Genomic DNA, 19,621 nt, shown 5'->3' on the forward strand with positions numbered 1-19,621 from the left:
TTGTTTGTTTCATTTTATAAATACACATAGCCTTGACAGTTTTTATGCATTCATTGAACTAATTACTTTTTTGATGTAAAAACACTTGAACTATACCTGCTGGAATTTGATATGCCTATAACTTAATTCAGTTTCACTTTGATTTCGGTAGACTTGAATATCGATGATTTGAATGTAGTGGTGGCTATTTATTATACTGCAGCCATTAATTGAGATCCCTCTACATTATTAAAAAAAAGCTAAACAGCCAGGCTTTCAATGATATACCTTCCTATACAGTGTTAACCCATTCGGTTACTACAAGGCCTACTCCCTTTTTCAATTACTTGTAATATTTTTGAGGATTTCCACGCTTTGATGGTTTGTTTATAGCTTTCCATTTCACATTGTAAGCATTTTTGTATTTTATATCAATAAATAATTTAAAGGGAGTAAATATCTAAATATTAACAGAGAAATTTTATACTTTAACTGTACATTTCGGTACGAGGTTTCCATAAATAATAAATTTCATTAATCGGTAGGTAGATTAGCAAAACTTACTAATCAATAACTAGTGTAGCCAATACTTATGGTAGGTAAAATGTACTTTTAATTAAAAAGTGTTGATTTGTAAATGTTTATTAAAAATTATTCACGTTCCCATGGCCCTACTGTTTTTTTTTTAATTGCCATTAATTTCACAAATATCAAAGTTCAGAAGTAGCCTGTTTTAGTTTTTTGTTATTGTTTTGAATTAGTTTCTTGTTATTATTTACAGTTTGTGATATTTAACATTTTTAATAAGCTAAGCTATTATAGAGTAGTCAAACTTTTAACTTTGAAGTATCAATTTACAAAAATCAGTTAGTATAGCCTAATTAAAAATCAATTAACAAAATTATTTACGTACAAAATTATTGTTTATTCAGTACCCATTGCTGAATGACAAAGTAACCGATTGATGAAATCAATTAGGATGCTATATTACATTCGTAGATAGTAAAAATAACAAAGAGATTTTCATATTCAAATAATAGATAATTATTTTATAGGAAAAGTGTCAGCATATTTACAATATTATTCTTAATCTATCTCTATATTCCTAATGAAATTGAAAAAAACATATAGCCTATTTTGGATTTTATTCAACATTTATGATACTAAAATAATGCTAGAATGAAGAATTCTTGTGTAAATTTTGAAAACAAAATTCAATTATCTTGCAGGGAAAATTTTGAATAGTTCATAATGTATTTATTATTTTAACATAGGCTAATCCTAATCTACATTTACTGAGAGAAAACTATTATGTGTAACAGTGTACAATTAGCACAATCTTGTACCTGCATGATTCTTTTTAAATAAGCCTGTAAAGTGCAGAAAATTGGTTAACCATTTTGAACATTGCACAGGTCTACTCTTAGACTGTTCAGTGGCACTTCAAATGGCTGCAATATAATAAGCAGCCACCACAACAATCAAATCAACTATCAATTATAAATATCTACACTATCGAATATAAAACATTTGAACTTAGGAAATTCATAATTAATAATTGGCAGCTGTTTTTATTTTACAGAATAACTAGGCTATATTGTTTAATACAATCTTAAAAACCAACAACATTATTTGGTTCGATATTATTGTCCAAAATTAGTTCAAACCAAGTAAAATCTTGTGTAACATATTTGGGGGAGACTTTAATAAGCGGCCTACACTCATTCGATTGCTATTATTGAACAACTCGATATAATATCCAACTTCGATGTATGTATAAATCGTACACAATAAGAGTTATAATAAATTACTGTAATAAGAAGAATGTCATACATTAAAATTTAAAATACACATATTTTACAATAACATTACAAAACAACAAAACCAACTATGGTCTAAACTTAGATATCAAAGAAGCCTTAAGTACAATATTTATAACTTGCCTAGCTTGTTATCAATAAGTAACCCCTTTGGTGAAATGGAGGAAGAATTCTAACCAGGATGTGTTACCAGAAGCCAAACCCATATGTTGAAGCTACTTAAACAAATCTCTTCACTTGTGAGAAATATCTTACATATTTTCTTCATATTCATCACCATTTTCAAAGTCTCAAAATATTAGTTACTTCTTGTTGTTTATTGTTTATGTGAAAATAACTAATAAGCTGAAAGTATATGATAAGATAAAGAAATGGTAATATCTAATTATCCTTCAGATAAAAAAACAATCGAACCATTCGATAATAACAATTGAATAACGAGTGTAGGCCGCTTATTAAAGTCTACCCTGTATTTGAGTAGTAATGGCCGGCTACAAATAATACAATGGCGATGTACATGTGTTTTCTGTCAAAAGGTGCAAGTCACATTTATCCTTCAAAATAGTATTTAAAAAGTAACAAAATTTTACACTTTTTTGTTTTTTACTTTTATAAATATACATGGCCTGGAGAGTTTTTTGGGTAGGATAGGACCCGGTTTTTTATATCGAAGAATGTAATCATACCTAATATTCGCATTTCAAATCCTAAACTATAAATCGATATAAAAGTATCTATAGTCCTCAATAACAATCATATGTTTTAAATTAAAATTTGAATTTAATATTTACAGTGATCAAACAAATTATTATAACCAAAAATAGGAAAACTGAAGACGACCATATTTGCTTCTCTCACAGTTACGGTTGTTTCTTTCCTACAAATTTCACATAATGGTGGTTCAGTACGAAACCAACATGTTGAAGCCACGAAAAACATGTCTTATCTTTCAAAGCAATGTCATGTAGTTTTCTAAACTTGACTGCCATTTTTAATAATTAAAATGACTTATGTAAAATTGAAATATTACCCTAACGTGTAGGCCTATTATTTGAAAGTGTTTACAGCTGTTGATATAGATTATTTACTTAAGTTAATAGTTCAAAATAGTTAATTAGTATCGATTGATTATATCGATGGTTATAATTATAAGTAATATCGTTTGCCAATTTCGATATATAAAAACCAGGTCTGCTTATCGTACCCTAGGCTACCCAGTTTTTTATTCATCAATAAATTATTATTAAAATATAAAAAAGCCGAACTATAGGCTACTGTAATTTTAAATACCTATAACATAATTTGATTTCTGGGTAGTTATATCGAGGACTCGTTTACTCATGAATATCGATGATTCGATTTCCATGGTGGCTGCTTATTACACTGCAGCCCTCTACACGAAAGTCTGTCAGGGCACAATCTCTAATTAAAAAACAAATTTATGTCCCTAAAAACATGAGTTACTCAATTTACTAGATGATATTAAATATACTGTTACACTAAGTTTAAATAATTTAATCACTGGATTTGATTACACAAACTCTAAATCTAAACTGGTTTGTGTTATGGCACATAATTTTAATTGGCCGCTTTATAGCTTTATAGGCTAAAAAGTCGTGTCAAATATATCAGTAACTACTAGCATATGTCTAATTTAATTAATTTTTATATAAAAGTAGTTACGTTATATTATGTTTCAATTTTTTTTTAATTTTGTTTAAAAAAAGTAAGTAAACTAGGCCTATTCTGTTAAATTCTCCAGGAAAAGTAGTATTTTTAAATGAATATAAAAAATACAAATAGAAATATTTAAATGTCACAAAATTCAAATAGATTATTCATAATAAATAACCAATGTCACTTAATAAGCTATTCAAGCTGTAATTAATTAGTTTAATGTTGCAGCTGTGACTTGCCTCTTCTATTGAAGGGTCGAACACGGACGGCAACTTTTATCTTGTCACTAGCCATGTTTCCGAACGTCAAAACAGTCAACAACAACCAACACAACAATCAAACTTGTATACGAATATTTTCAAATCATAAAGCTCTCACATTCAACCCATTTCCGATTAAACACAAAAACACAAACAACACCAAACTGACAACCGCACTGGACGAATCGCCATGTTTCTTCCGTATCCACTGCTCAGGGTATCGATCCAGATTTTCGACAGAGCATGTTACGTCACAAGAGCTAAACAATCACGTTTCTCTTTAATGATTAAAATTAAGAGACCATACCATACATAGTGTAAGAGCTTAGAAAAGGCTTCAAATGTGTTTATTTATTTATTAATATAAAAAGGATCTTATAGCTAAACTATTTTTAAATGCAATTGATTGAAAGCAGAAATTGAAGCTAAGAAAGACTAACTATGAAACAGTTCAAATTTACGTACCAATGAATAATTTTAATTGTTTGATATCCAGAGTCGTCTATGTGATTAGAAACTAACTAAAGGCATTAGAATCGGAATCAAGAAGAACTCAGACCTAGTAAGTCTCAGACTTTGAGGAGCTGTAGGTTAAGCTTATATGTTACAATCCAGTACCTAACACGAAAGATTTATAGTTATAAATACTTGACTTTGAGTTGTAAATTTATAAGTCCAAGATTTTAAATATCTGTTAAACTATAAAGTTCTATTCCATATTACTATAAACCCCCTTTAAAAACGACTTATCCCAAAAATATATCTATTCTGAATAAAATGTTGCATTTTAACTCTATACCTGACAACTTTGACTCTATTCTTCACATAATCTCAAACGACTTCTTTCCAGACGGGAGCACATGGGAAGATATATGCCTGTGCCCAATCATTACGTCATTTCACTCATTGATTTACTGCGTGTATTGTTAATTTTAGTTCACATTGTTATTAAAATACTTTGACCAGCGCTGCTGGATTAGCTACGTCAAACTAACTTAACTAATATTTACACACTGTTCAGATTTAAAAACTTATATACAATGGTAACTTGTTTTTTTACGGCGGCGGATTAGACAATTATGGCCCGGTCAATCTCAAAATCTCATTTATGAAGTAAAATGGATTCTCCTTAAGTCAGGACTCTAGTATCTGTTTAATTTTGCAATAGTCCAATTCCTTGACCCCATCTGGAAGAGTATTGTATAGCCTAATTGCGAGAGCCGGGAAGCAGACTGTTCAAAATTTATTAACCAAAGATCGTAAGAATGCCCAGCTCCACAAAAATAGGTCTATACAATTGGTCACGAAATACCAGATTGATTATGCGCAGAACCTTCTTCTAGAGGACCAGGACGTCTTCCCACCCGAAGACATAGCCCCAGAGCTACAGGCCATATTATATGATGTGGCTATGAAATAGTGCGTAGTACATCGATATAAGACAATGGTTAGTAAGCATTGGTTTCAACCTGCGCAAAAAAGTGATCCTAATTTTTTACAAACATTTGTGTCCTCTTTAGGTCAGCTTACCATCCAAGGCTAAACCCAGCAATTTGGCCTACTCCAGAGAATGGTGCACCCTAGATTTCAGGCTGCAAATTATCTCCTTTTCTACATTGAAGATCATTTTATTTATTATGAACCATTCATTGATTTTTTTAAACAAATTCAGAGCGGATAATCGTTCCAAATTAGGTGTATTTCTTTTGGAATAAATCGTAGTATCGCCTGCAAAAAGTAAAACAATACCGATCAGTCCTTTTATTATGACAGGGAAAAGAACTTTTCCCAAAATATAACCCTGTGGACACAATGTTTCACAGACAGCGGATGTGAATTTGCTATATTTACATACTTCAATTGCTCTCTGTTTTGTAGGTAGGAATGGAATGAAGCCAGAACTTCACCACCAGCTCCATAGTTTGCTAGTTTATTGATGAGAATGACATTCGGAACACAATCGAAAGATTTACTTAAATCAGCCAGCACAAGACCATCGAGTCCTTCTCCTCAAAATAATTTAAACCTTCCGAGATCAACAGGACCACAGCAGAGGCGGTAGTCCTACCATTTCTAAATCCATGCTGGGCTTCAGAGAATAAGCTATTTCTTTGAAAGAAGTTTACGATCTGTTGCTTCTTATGACTCAAAAACTTGGCAAAAACCGGAATTGTCGATATTGACCAATAGCTTGCCATTGCTTCAGGATCACTATTTTTTTTAAAATTAGCATTGTCCTGGATACTTTGAAGATGTCTGGGAAAATTCTAGCCTTCAAAAATGCATTAATTATTTCGGTCAAAGGTTATGACACCCACCACATGTTTCAGGACAGCAACAGACATGCCAAAAATATCGAGGGAACTTGAGGGAAAATTACTTTAAAATTCATAAGATGTTCTTCGAAGTCACCAGCTAGAAAATGTTATACAGTTTTCTTGTAAATTAACAAGGAATTTTCCTACACTACTGCTCATTTCACATTTCTAACTATACTTCTCATTGTATTACGCATTAAGACAGCAAGGATTTCGGTAAAATCCAGACATGATCTTATTAGGGATGCCAACATTACTGTATTGTTTAAATTTATTTCTTTATCGATTGCAAGAAAATCTACGTTAGGTGTTTTGTTCAGTGCAAATTGGTACTCAGCTCCTAGACTATTTACCTTCAGCTGACAATAATTCACTCTTTAATAATAATAATTATTTTTTTATTTATTATATTTATATAATAATATTATTATTATTTATTCATTATTGTTTTTTTAATTACTTTGTAATGCTATTAGGTGGCATTAATGAAAACAACTATGGTTTGCGAACATCTGACGATGTGTTTTAAATCTGATTGGCTTTGATAGACTTGATTTTGCAAAAAAAGAAAGGCAGTCGCAGACAGCTGATAAAATAAAAACACAAACAGTGCGATTGAGCTTTAGGTTATATCGACGACGGCAAATCGCATATAGTGCGTATGTAATTGTCAATGTAAACACAAATTGAGGGCTTGTGCAATGGTTGTGTTGTGAAATTATGCAAGTCACTAACTTGAAGTTTTTAAAATCTTTTGAATTTTTCTAGAAGGTTACTCTAGTTTATACCAGTTGGTCTTTCGTTTTCGTGCCGGAATTTTGTTGAAAGTCGTAAATGACCTAAACTCAAAAAATAATTGGTTTTCTTTTAACAATTCCTAATTTTACTTGAGCTAAAGTCAAATTCTGTATAATAATCATGTCTTCAGAATTTGTTATAGGATGGGAACTTATGTTTCATTCTATTCAAGAAGATATAAAGACAAAAGAAGACATCTTGGTTGCTCTTATTCATTGGGCATTAATTAAATCAAGGTTCCGATGTATTGGTTTGGGGGATGATGTAAGTATAGTTTTTGTCTTGATAATTTAGTAACATGTTTGTCATTTAACCCTTCGACTGCCCTTAGTATTCTCCTGAAACGTCAAGTGGGTTTTCCAGTTTTGCAAGCTTACTAAAATCTGTGGGTAGGGTACGATAAGCGGACCCCGGTTTTTTATATCAGGAATGTAACCATCAATCGATATAAAAGTATTTATAGTCCTCAATAACAATCACATGTTTTAAATTAAAATATTAATTTAATATTTACAGTGATGAAACAAATTATTATAACCAAAATTAGGAAAACTGAAGAGGATCATATTTGCTTCTCTCACAGTTACAGTTGTTTGTTTCCAACAAATTTCACAATCTCGGTTTTTCAATACGAGTCCAACATGTTGGAGCCACGTAAAACATCTCTTATCATCTTTCAAAGCAATGTTGTGTAATTTTCTAAAATTGACTGCCATTTTTAATAATCAAATGTTACTTATGTAAAATTGAAATATTACCTTACATGTATTATTTGAAAGTGTTTACAGGTGTTGATATAGATTATTTAAGTTAATTGTTCAAAATAATTAATCAGTATCGATTGATTATATCAATGGTTATGATTAAGTAATATCGTTACAAATAGTCCAATAATTCTGTAAGGTAGCAGCAGCACAAGTCAGAAGGAATCGTGATGTAAAAAGTTACTGTCAATGAAGAAGAAATCAATAAAACATTTCACATATTACTCTAGAGAGCATTTCTAAGCATAAAAACATTCAATGAATGAGGACAGCAATGCTGTCAATGGACGTTTCCATTAGAAGTTCCAAACGTAGCAATATGATGGCAGCAAAGGGGAGAGAGCCATGGTAAATCAGTTGGAGGCGATTGGACTTTTGTGCTAGGTCTTGGCGATGTGAGGTAATTATACCTGGGAGAGGGTTAAGAAGTCTCACAGCAAACAAAAGAATCGCTCAAGAGAGCCGTACCAAATGTCCAAAAATAGGAAGGAAGGCAAGGAACATGCGTCAGAGTTTTAAGTCTACTGTCTACGACTAGGAGTAATGCTAGTTGACCCTTCCGATTCTACTCTAGAACCTCGGGTGGTGCTGTGTGTGAGAAATCTGTATATTGTTACAGGTTGTCTTGCTGTATATATATTTTTATACTAATTACTTATTAGTTAGGTTGTTTAAAGTGATTGAAGTAAAAATACTAATTATGCCTAATATTTTATTCTACTAAACCCTAAACATGTTTCTTGAAATTTTCTTTGTGATTGTACCTACGTTATGGAAAACTGTTCTGCTTTTGTAGGGGTTATGATATTTTATAAATTGTATGTTTTTTTCTTATATGCTACATATTGACACTGAACTTAAAATTTTAGTTTAGAGTTTTTTAATAGATTTTTGGCTACGTATGTTATGTCCACCTAATCTAATAAATAATTATAATTTAGTAACAACATTCCCCAGGATAAACCTCTGAACCCCAGGCAACAATGTCATGTAGGTCAGAAGGCACATTTTTCTGTACAAAAATTTGTTGTCAATGTCTTGTTGACTTTTTGTGTTTTAAACTTTCTCTGCTTTTATGTTTGATTTTGGTTTGACAGCGTGACCAGTACTGTGAATTGTTATTTATGTTTATTTCTGCTTGTTTAACATTATGTTCCAGTATCATCACCTGAAGAACAGTTCAGATCTTTATGACAAAAACTACATACATGTACTAATTTTGTCCTGTGGTTTTAGAGCACCTTTACTGTAGACGAGCCAGGGAGCGAGCTGCTACCTAAGGGTTGGAACAGCAAAAATACTTTTGCCATCAAGTACACTCTGGACAGTCAGTTGTTTGTTCTTAGAGGTCTTTTGGTGGACGATGAATTCATACTCAACCTTGTGGTGAGCACTTTTTTCAGAGCTTTTATTTTATAGACATAAAATAATTTTGAAATGCATGTACTCCCTAATTTTGTCACTTTGAAAAGCTTACTGGTTGATGGCCAAGATAAATAACTGAAATGTCAAAAATTTGGTTCTGTAGCTTGGCACCAGTGCATGGATGGTTTACTTTCTCTTGTTGTCTTCTTGAAAGGAAGATTCAATATTCCGTTTAATCTAAGAATATTGTTCAAACCGAATTGTTCCAAGATTCAATATTCTGTTTTATTCATCACACACACTAATTATTGAAAGTTTCTCTTGTAACATGTGACGGTTTTATAAATTGGACTACTGCTACAATTGTAGTAATTGGAACAAATTTGTAAATACCAATAGAACTATAATGTGACTAATGACGGGAAATAAAACTTCGTGAGTGTTGAGACTAAGAAAAATACTACATTTTTATCACAAACAGTTTCAGAAATACGGCTATGTAAAATTCTTTGTTTTAAATTTATTATTGACGTTGGAAAGTTAGAAAGGATAATAGGATTTTGGACATTTGCCAACTGATTTAAAAAAAAAGTATGTAAAAAATATATAGCACTATGTTTTGTTGAGGATTGAAATCTATCCTTTACGTCTGGTGAGAAGACAATTAGTACATACAAATGTATTTAAAGGCTACAACGTGTGGCAATGGAACACTACTAAAAAAATACAAAAAAACAGAATAGAATTTAAACATGTTCAAAAAACTGCTTGGAGTCCAGACAATAAAAAATGAACCCAGGTGTTGTTACTGCACAGAATGCAAGTCATGAGCACAAATACAACACCAGCCCAGGCGAATGTGGACCTTAACAAGAAAATCAATGTCCGCATTTCCTTGAAAAAATGTGTGTGACATTAAAAAAAATGGAACAGGAAGGTGATAGTCGGGCAGGGGGACGGTGAAGGCAGCTCCTTCTGTCCCTATGTTTGGTCCTAAACCTTAATGTCATGGTGTGGGTACGAATTTTGTTGATTGAGATTTGATCACAAACTTATTGAGGCTCGTACATAAAAGTAGCAGACCAAACACTCGTTTGAGGTTAAGCATCTTTGGGTACCAATATTTTTAAAAAGAACTAACTAGGACACCTTAAAAGATTTGAACATTCAAACAAACCTCAATCAACAAAATTCATACACACACACACACCAATTAGTTTACATGTATAATTTTGTTCAGGTAATAAATAAATGCATTATACATTTTTCGGTACTTTGGGATTATACCGACCACACCCAGACATGAATCGTTATTTCACATTTCGTTTCTACTGATTACTAGATTAGCGTAGAACAATATTTCGTCAATATAAAACAGGAATTGTCTTATCGCAAACCCCTACCCATCCTCAGACAGAGGTCAAAGTCGAGCGTCTAGTAGATAACGTGATTGCAGTCTCGCCGCCCGTTCAGCTGGTGCATCGCTTTGTTGTACTTCCGTGTTTTACCTCTACATTTCTCCAAACACAAAAATTCAACAAAAACAATCATTTACCAAACTAAACTCTTTATTAAAAAAACACTAAAAACTTGTTTTTATTCTTGATCACATTCCGCCACCCAAAATGCGAGTGCCTCCGGCCATCAGCGCGGGCATTGACAGCACCTTCGGTGCTGCCCCGCGCTGATGTCGACGAAAGAAAAACATCCCTCGAGATAGTACCTATCAGTAAAATATCAAATTCTAGAGGGGCTAATCAGAAATATAAATTGAATTGTAATGGAAAGGCAATTATGTACCGTGCAAATCACGTGATGCCCGCGCGGCCTGCCGTAATCAGGATTCTCGAGAAAGATAAGATAACAGCGATCACAATACCTGGAAATGCTTGTAAGTTTGTAAGTTTGTAATTTTGTAATTGAAGAGTTGTTTTTTCGTTCTATCATGTTTGTTTCTATAAATTTCTATTTTTGTGTTCTTCATACTAGTGTGGTCGGTATAATCCCAAAGTACCCATTTTTCAATATATCGTCCAATAACACTGTAGAACTATTTTGTAGAGGGTTGCTGACAAGAACGTGTCTACACTCGCACTGAAACACCATGATGTGGTGAAGACAACACAGGGCTCGCTGGAGACAATAGTGCCGACTTACGCGGACGTGTTCCACTTGTTGAAAAATGAGTTGATTGTTCCCCTCATCAAAACTAGCAGCAAAGAGGCGACCACTCAAACTACGAGCGTAAGGCCACCTGGTGCTCACCAGCCTAACCTCCTCGGCCGCTCACCAAGTGCAGATATTGAGTCGCAAAGGTAATGTGTTTAAACTGCTTCTTGTTAGATGGTATCTTTGATTATACTGTTTGCTGTATACAGCAAAAGTGAGTGCTACGATTGACATCTGTGGATTGAGAGGTCAGTTTATGTGGCGAAGCCCTAGTGTCGGACCTCAAAACTAACAGAGATAATCCTCCGGCTCTCAGCACATCACGTCTTTATGCATGTTTTATCCTGTACAACTAATACAATCAAAGATGGTATCTAACAAAATCAGTGTTACTGAAGGAAATGTTATTAATATTATCTTCTTATGCAGTTTTTAAGTTCTTAGAAGACTAGCCTATATGAGGGATATACTACACCTTGCAATAATCTTAAGATTCAGACAAAAGTCGGTTAACGGGTAAAACAATTGTGGATAGTGGAAGTGCCGGCCCAGCAATGTAAGATGTTACCTATACACAAGCCTGTCAATCTTATTGATAGATGCTATGTATGTGGAAGCCTATATGTGTTTGTTTGCTTTTGATTTATTCAAATTTCAAAATTGTTTAGACAGAATAATTGTGCTAGAATAATATATAATTAGGGTTATCAAGGATTATTTTAAAGATTTTTGTGTGGTACAGACTAGGTGCTTACAAAAAATATTCTATTATACTATATATAGTCAGTATATTATATTGTTTATTAATTATACATGTTTACATTTCTACACAATGTTTACTTACTATTTGTAAAAATATTAATTATTGTTATGAATTATTTTCTGTGATTATTAGATCCAAAGAGCTTTAAGATGACATTTTAAAAATGTGTTAGCTATTGCGTATGTTACACAATAATGTTTATAGTGTTTTGCTGAAGACAGTTCATTTCTGTGGAGGTATATAAATTTAAACTAACTTTGGGCTGTGCATAGTGATGTCAGCACTTTTAGGGTTAATCTTTTACTGGACCATTAGGAACAGTTTCATTGTGTACTAAGACTGTTAGTCAGACTGTACATGTTATTGCTCAACAGCTGTTTTGTTCATATACATAGTTCCACAACTGTCCACATGCTCTCAGAGCGCTGCTGAACCTCAAGGACTTTATCTTAATGGCCCTGACCTTCAGGTTCAGTCAACAGCATTTTTGTTGTGTTGTTCAGTGGCTCATTAATGATGTTCTCATTTGAGTTCTACAGATTTTGTATTTTTCTATTTTGTTTAGTTCTTAATAGTAATTTTGTATGGTAAGTTAAAAAATATTTCTTGTTGCTTATGAATTCAGTTTTGTTTTACAGCACTTTAAGTGTTTTCCCCCGTAAGGGATTTCATACATTGGCTTTTTTTTTTAAGACTATAACAGTATAATCAAGATATATGAGTTAAAAATAATTCATGTAGATGTTGTAACCATCACGATTATAGCTTAACCCTTTGAGTGCCGCAGCGTTTTGCTATATGGTATGCATAAAATGCCGAGCGAAAATGTCTGATTCTGCAAGGGTCTGGTTAAAAATTCATAACAAATTAATTTATTGGTATAATGTCTTGGGTTTTTTTTTTTTTTTTTTAGATAAACATATTTTCTTTACACATATAATAAATTGATCACTTATTTAACGTTTTTATACAAATAAAAAAAATCATTAACAAAAACTTTATGAGCAAAAACATTTAGTTTTTTATTTTGACACAACTTAGTGTTATCGAAATATTTTTTTTTTTTCACTTTTAGTTATTCTATCTTATACTCCATTTAATTCTTTACAAAAAGACATATAAACATTTTGTTATACTTATAAATGAAGTTTGGAAAATAAATATGAAAATATTAACCACTACAAAACTATAAATTTTCTAACCTAACCTAACACTCTGTGTATTGTCTACACTGATAATGCTTAAATCTAATGCCTGCAATACTAGGTCTTCATTGTCAGCAATGTTTTTACGACTCATTGTTTATAAATATCACTGAACAAACACAAAAAAACATTAAAACTATACAAACGTATTTAGTAAAGTACTAGATGCTTACGATCGCCGTAACTTGCGGCCAAGTCATTGTTCTACTTACACACAGACTAGAATAACATACACAAACAAAATAATTTGAAGATACTAACACTACAAACCCTATTTACACTTAAAAACTTTCAATATCATTTGTGAAATAAACAGCAGCACAAACAAAACACGTGACGGCTCGTCCGCGTAGCGGCCGGTTCTAAACTCGAATGACGCGCTCACTTTACAACCGCCATAAAAATCAGAATCGAACCAGAATGCAACAAAACCTACATCAAAACTTACGTTGAAGCCTTTGGAATGCGTATGTATAGTCATTGAGCCAATTTAGATAAATCTATATATATAAAAATGAATGTTTGTATGTTTGTCCTTTATGGAATCGTGAACTATTGGACCGATCATGATGAAAATTTGTACGTATATGTATTTTTCCACGGAGAAGGTTTATAAGCTATGCCCATCCCTTTCCCGATTCAGGATTCCGCCCCACTGGTTACAGAAATACCCATAAGAAATGCATTGCAGCAAACATATGTTAACGTCTTTTCAAATTTTTAATCAGCTGTTCTTTGTAAACATATATTACACTTATAGTTTTAAAGCATAGAGTAAGCTTAAGAGAAACGACAAATTTTGTTTAAACTGTTTCTGCAATCACTGTTAAACATAGACTTTACTATCCAGATAATACAATTCAAATTTGACGTAAAAATTCACCTTTAACTGCAATATTTATTTAATATAAACCATGCTCATGCTTGATCAGAAGAGCAATGCAGATATCATAATTACTATCTTACGTTGGCTACAAATATAAAGAATGTTATAAAATCAACCTTAGTTGTTTTTTTTGACAGAAGTATGGTTCTCAAAACTCCGTGTGTACATATTCTCTCGATCGAGACAACAAAGCAAGCTCAATCGTGGCATCGGAGATATAACTAATTTAATCTAAAATTTATTATAGTAAAAAAAAAAATTTACTAAGTAATATAAGGACTTCGGTTCTTAAGATTTGCGTGCGAAGCCGTGGGTAACAGCTAGATAGAGGCAGGAATATGGTACATACCTTCATAATACGCCCAAGAGGCTCACGATGGAACGACTATCAATTATCTCAGCAATGTTTAGAATGTGATAGAAAAAGAATAAGTGAATATAGTGTACTGTTTTCAACGGGAAATTGCGTGCGAAGCCGCGGGCAACTTTTGCAAAAAATTATTGAAATGCGCAGCAAAGCGCGCCGGGCCCGCTAGTACTATATAAAATATAAGCGTTACTGCAGAAGTCGCTAACAGCAATTCTGGCATTTCTTGCATATAATGCGGGATCGCTGACAGCGATGCTCTGGCACTCAAAGGGTTATACTGATGATTATGATTACAAATTTAAAATAGAGAAAGTAGCCATAAATATTATAATTCTCTATGTGATAAGGTAATGCGATCAAAAGCACTAACTCGTTTACTTGTGATGACTCCAGGAGCAGGTATGCTGACCCTTTTGGTGTTGGAGGTTCAGACTTGGACCCCTTTGCCCCTCCCGGACATGGGAATTTATTTGAGCCTTTCCACAGAGACCCACTGAGGCCATTCCCAGATCCAGGACAAGGAATTCCTGGGGGTCTTCCGAGGTAAATATTCATCAAATACAATTACCAAGAAATTTTGTAAACGTGTCAGATTTTTTTTCATTAAGATTACATTTTTATTATAAACTCATGTACATAAAGATGCAGGACTTTTCGGAAATTTTCCATTGTTAGATAATAATTTTTGCTGTCACTAAACAATAGCAAATGTCCGGAAAACCTTTTATTTTCAAAAACTAATTTTAAATTGAAAGCTCATTAAATTATTCAACTTAAAATTTAAAATTCATTTTGTCTATAAAATTTGTTATAATGTATCATAATACTTTCAAATTTAAACATATTTAAATTTATACAAAATAGTGGGCTTTTTTATAATTTATATGTTACAATTCTGATACTATTTAATTACAAGAAATTGACAAAACCTTGTTTTGGATGTAATTAAATATTCATTCCTCATTTTCATCTGAGTCCATTAACTATGTTGATTTTTCAGAATTGCAAATAATTTTATAAGCATTTAACAGTATAAAAAATTGCCATTCATTCTGTTTGCTTTATTATTGTAGCAAATTACTACAACTTTATAATTACTAACAATTACCAATAATAACATAATACAATATATTCATCTTCCCAGTTTCGTATCTCCTTTTTGAGCATCCCATATTGTTACAACAGTAATTGAAAGTATAGCTATAACTATGTTAGTAATGGATAATAATAAAAATAATTTTTGTTTGGTTTTGTTTCACACAATATTTTGATCTATATTCCTTTACAACATGTTTTGGGTAGGAAATTTACATATGATTATGCGATATTTTTTATTTGAGTTGTTTTCCTCTAACCTGTACAGTTTGAGGAGGTTAGGATTGTGACCTTTACTTCTATTTTCACTTCCCAGGCTGAGGTAACCCCATGAGTGCTACTGCAGTTGCTAATTTTGCCATTGGGAATTCGATCATAAATTGTTTAATTTTTAAAAACTTTTTATGATAAACCTTTAAGTAGATTTTAAGAGCTCAAAGTTAGTTATATTTTCTCATTTGGGATTTTTCGATGTTTTTTTATATGTACTTACATGTGTAAAAGCTATTGTATTACTAAAAAGAATCTGTACCTTTTTCAATTACTGTACTTTGAATTTGTTTAAAAATAAAAACATGAATTTAAAAATTAACATGAACATGATTTTGGGCCTCAAACGCATAGTAAGTACACATGTACTATTATTTTAATATTATGAGGGTCATTCTGAAAGTAAGTTTCTTTATTTAATTACAAAATTATACATGACTTATAGCTTTTTTATCATAATATTTGACAGAAGAGCTCTTAAACTATTTTTCAACAAATTCATCGTTTAAATTTAAGCTCTCACATTTTTCAATACCTATTGTATAAATTTCTGTTGTTTTTGCATGTAACCAATCGTTGACAGGTTGATTTATGCAGCAGTGATGTGACCCAATTCATTGATTTTTTTTCACTTGACATGACATAAGAAATTCATGTTTCATTACCAAAAACTTTAAATAATCACCTTCTTCATGGTACCTGGTAAGAAACTTTAGAACGGAACCTATTCTCTTGGTTTTGAGTTCATCAGTCAATTCTGGGTACCTGATATCCAATCTTGTATAGATGAGCCCCTGGGTTGAGCTTTTTGTTTTAAAACAACACTTAGATACTTGACTTTAGGTTTTACCTGAACAGCCTTTCCAACAAAAAGGGACCAAGGCCTCCTAGTAATGATTGCAGCAATAGCCTTCTCTGGATTTAAGCTAAGGCCAACCTAATTACACTAGTGTCCTACTAGATCCAGAACCACATGCATGACCTTATGCCAAGCACAACTGCTGTTAATACTTAGCAGGTCATTTACAAGCATGTTCTACCTGAGAGAGAGAACACAAAACTAGAGCAGCCATTGACTAGATTGTACGTTGCCCTGAGAAGGGGTAGTCACTACCCTGTCTGTGAGCAAAGATTTAATCCAGTGTTTTCAAAAGCTTCTTCAATGTTCAAGAAATATCCAGAGCTTTAGCTGTCAGCACTTTCCATATCCCACACACCAATTGATACAGTGTAGAGTTACATGTCCCTGGAATGTTCTGATTAGTGTATAAGTTGCGACCAGAAGAGCCACATCCCACACAAGTCTCACAACTGGCTCTTTCCAGTCTTGAGTAGGAAGAAGGAAATATATACTAACCTAAAAGATTTAGACCGATCCAGATCAGAACCATCCTCCAGGCTATCCTGGAGGGAATATATAGCTTATACGCACATTCCTCTATAGGAATGTATGTAGGCTACAAGCTATATATTCCCTGAATAGCTTACACAAGTAAGGAAGGAGGAGGTTAAATTACTTCGTAAGCAGATAGGTTGGCACCCCCTCAGGTCATTGATTGCATCTAAATGAACTGACTTAACTTCTCAATCATTTTGTATGTCACCACCCGGTATGCCATACTTTGTTGTTAGTGATTGGTTGATCACATGGAGACTCCCTCAGTTTCTTTATTATATTGTAGACTATGCCGTCTTTATCCTTAGAGTTTTATGTTTTCAAGATTTGTATTAATCAGTAGGCACACATTGAAGCAATATATTTCATCAGTGTTAAATTAGTACAAATAATTACGTTATTGCTATGATTAAATATTAAATACATTTTGTTCTTAAATACTGGAAACTAGCAATATAAATAATTTTAAAAATGTATTTATAACAAAACACAGGATTATATATTGTACGTAATTAAAAAATAAGTAGACTGAAAATAGTTAAACAATGAAGTGCAATAATCAATTTTCTATAATTTATATACAAAAGATTTTACTTAAATTTATATAATTTGTTTTCTTGTAATCATCAACTTTGTAGAAACACTTTGATCTCAAAAGAAAAATGTTAACCAAAAGACAATGTGACGCTCTTATTTTTTGCAGTACAACAGTGGGAGATGGTGTTCCGCGCATGCGCACTAGTCATCCTTGTTCACTGGTTATCAACTCACACCATTTCAGTTGTTCTATGTTGTGTTTTCAGTTTTTTCTGAGCATTTAAGACAATTAGTGATTGTGAGATTCGTTCTGTAATGAGATTTTTGAACGCAAGGAATGTGAAAACGGCTGAAATTTATCGTCAACTTCGAGATGTTTACGGGGTAGACGTAAACATCTCGAGTGACGTAAACGTCTTCTTCACCATCTTGAGTGAAGGAATGGTGAGAAAATGGGTTAGAATGTTCAATGGCAGTCGAACAAATGTATATGATGAGAATTGGAGCAGTTAGCCTTCTCTCGTCAGCGAGTTGACGAAAAAAATCCAAGAGAACAGACGTTTCACTATGACAACGCTATCTGATGATTTCCAATCAATTTTACACACTCTTTTGTCCTTAGGGTATTGCAAGCTGTGTTCCCGATGCGTTCCCGAAGGGTTCCAAAGTTGCTCATTGACGTGCACAAAACAAAGAGACTCTGAAGTGCTTTGACTTTTCTTACATGGTACAGTGATGTTAACAATCGTGAGGATTTTTAAACAAAATTGTGACAGGTGATGATACTTGGGAATGTCATGTCACACCGGAATTCTAACAGCAGTCAATGTAGTGGCTACACATGCAATCTCCAAAGAAACAATAATTCAAGATGACAATGTCTGCACAAAAATCATGTGCACTGTCTTTCAAAATCGGAAAGGTGTTTTGTTGATTGATTTTCTCCCAAGAGGTGAAACCATTAATGCACCGTCTGACTACCACTTATTCCTGCATATGAAGCGCGAGCTAGGCGGCCAACAATTTGAAACCGACGATGAAGTAAAAACTGCTGTGGAGTCGTGGCTACATTCGTTGGCAGGAACCTTCTACAAAGAGGGTATAGACAAATTGATCACCTGCTACGACAAGTGTTTGAACATCGGTGGAAACTATGTCGAAAAATAGTTTAAGGTTTAGGCTTTCATGTAGGAATAAAATTATGGTAAAAAATTGTTTTACTTGTTTAAAAAAAAACTTACTTTCTGGACATGTCTCGTACAATGATATAGCAAAGAATAAGACAATGATATAAGACAAATTAAAATATCATTTGTTTATAATATAAGCATTATATCATTGTATCTTCTCTGTACTTAATTTTTTAATTAATGTTATGTCCAGTAAAACTAATTTTATTCTACTTTTTATTTTTCAGAGGAGCAGTTCCACCTGGGGCAAGATTTGATCCTTTTGGACCTCCTGACGTAGGCCCTCGTCCATCCAGGCCCCGTTTTCCCCCTGATGCTGACCATCTGCCTCCCCCAGGCTACGATGATATGTTCATGTAACCTAAGTCAACTATTATTATACTTGTATTATAACATTTTACTCTAACTTATATTGTAATGAAATGTTTTGTATCAAGAAATATGTTTCTTGTTAAAACGTTGTACTTATTTCTCCTTATCTATCTAGGTAAAAATAAAAAAATCTATTAGTCATAGAAGTAGATTTTACTATTAACTAAAAAGTTATATTTTTACTTAAAAAGCAAAAGGAATTGCTCGCTCTGCATTTTGAAGGGTTTTGAAAAATTAAATTTATTTGGATTGTTTAAAGAGTTGATTTATAAATTGAATATATATTTTTATTTGCTACCAAATAAAAAGTACCAGACTGACCAACCTATGATTGGTAAACTCCTTTTCTAAATGTTTGGAAAAATTTATCCATTTTGCAGTTAAGAA

The 19,621-nt window shown here is 32.7% G+C and overlaps 2 protein-coding genes across 4 annotated transcripts in view; one reads left to right on the forward strand and one right to left on the reverse strand.

The window, feature by feature from the left end:
* The window catches only part of LOC124362020 (kinesin-like protein KIF13A), a 224,653-nt gene extending 220,711 nt beyond the window's left edge, over positions 1-3,942 (reverse strand). For all 3 annotated transcript variants that reach the window (XM_046816163.1, XM_046816162.1, XM_046816161.1), the window contains exon 1: positions 3,716-3,942. In XM_046816163.1, coding sequence (XP_046672119.1) covers positions 3,716-3,770 — 55 coding nt within the window. In that variant the 5' untranslated portion in view covers positions 3,771-3,942. The remainder of the gene's footprint in view (positions 1-3,715) is intronic.
* A 2,721-nt stretch (positions 3,943-6,663) lies between these two features.
* LOC124362021 (proteasome inhibitor PI31 subunit) lies at positions 6,664-19,319 on the forward strand. Its single transcript, XM_046816165.1, has 5 exons — positions 6,664-7,116; positions 8,853-9,002; positions 11,043-11,296; positions 14,768-14,917; positions 19,090-19,319. Exons 1-5 carry the CDS (start codon positions 6,973-6,975, stop codon positions 19,220-19,222), a joined length of 831 nt encoding a protein of 276 aa, XP_046672121.1. The 5' UTR covers positions 6,664-6,972; the 3' UTR covers positions 19,223-19,319.
* Positions 19,320-19,621: the final 302 nt, after the last annotated feature.

The sequence above is a fragment of the Homalodisca vitripennis genome, chromosome 5 (genome assembly GCF_021130785.1).
Source record: "Homalodisca vitripennis isolate AUS2020 chromosome 5, UT_GWSS_2.1, whole genome shotgun sequence".
NCBI classification, from domain to species: domain Eukaryota; kingdom Metazoa; phylum Arthropoda; class Insecta; order Hemiptera; family Cicadellidae; genus Homalodisca; species Homalodisca vitripennis.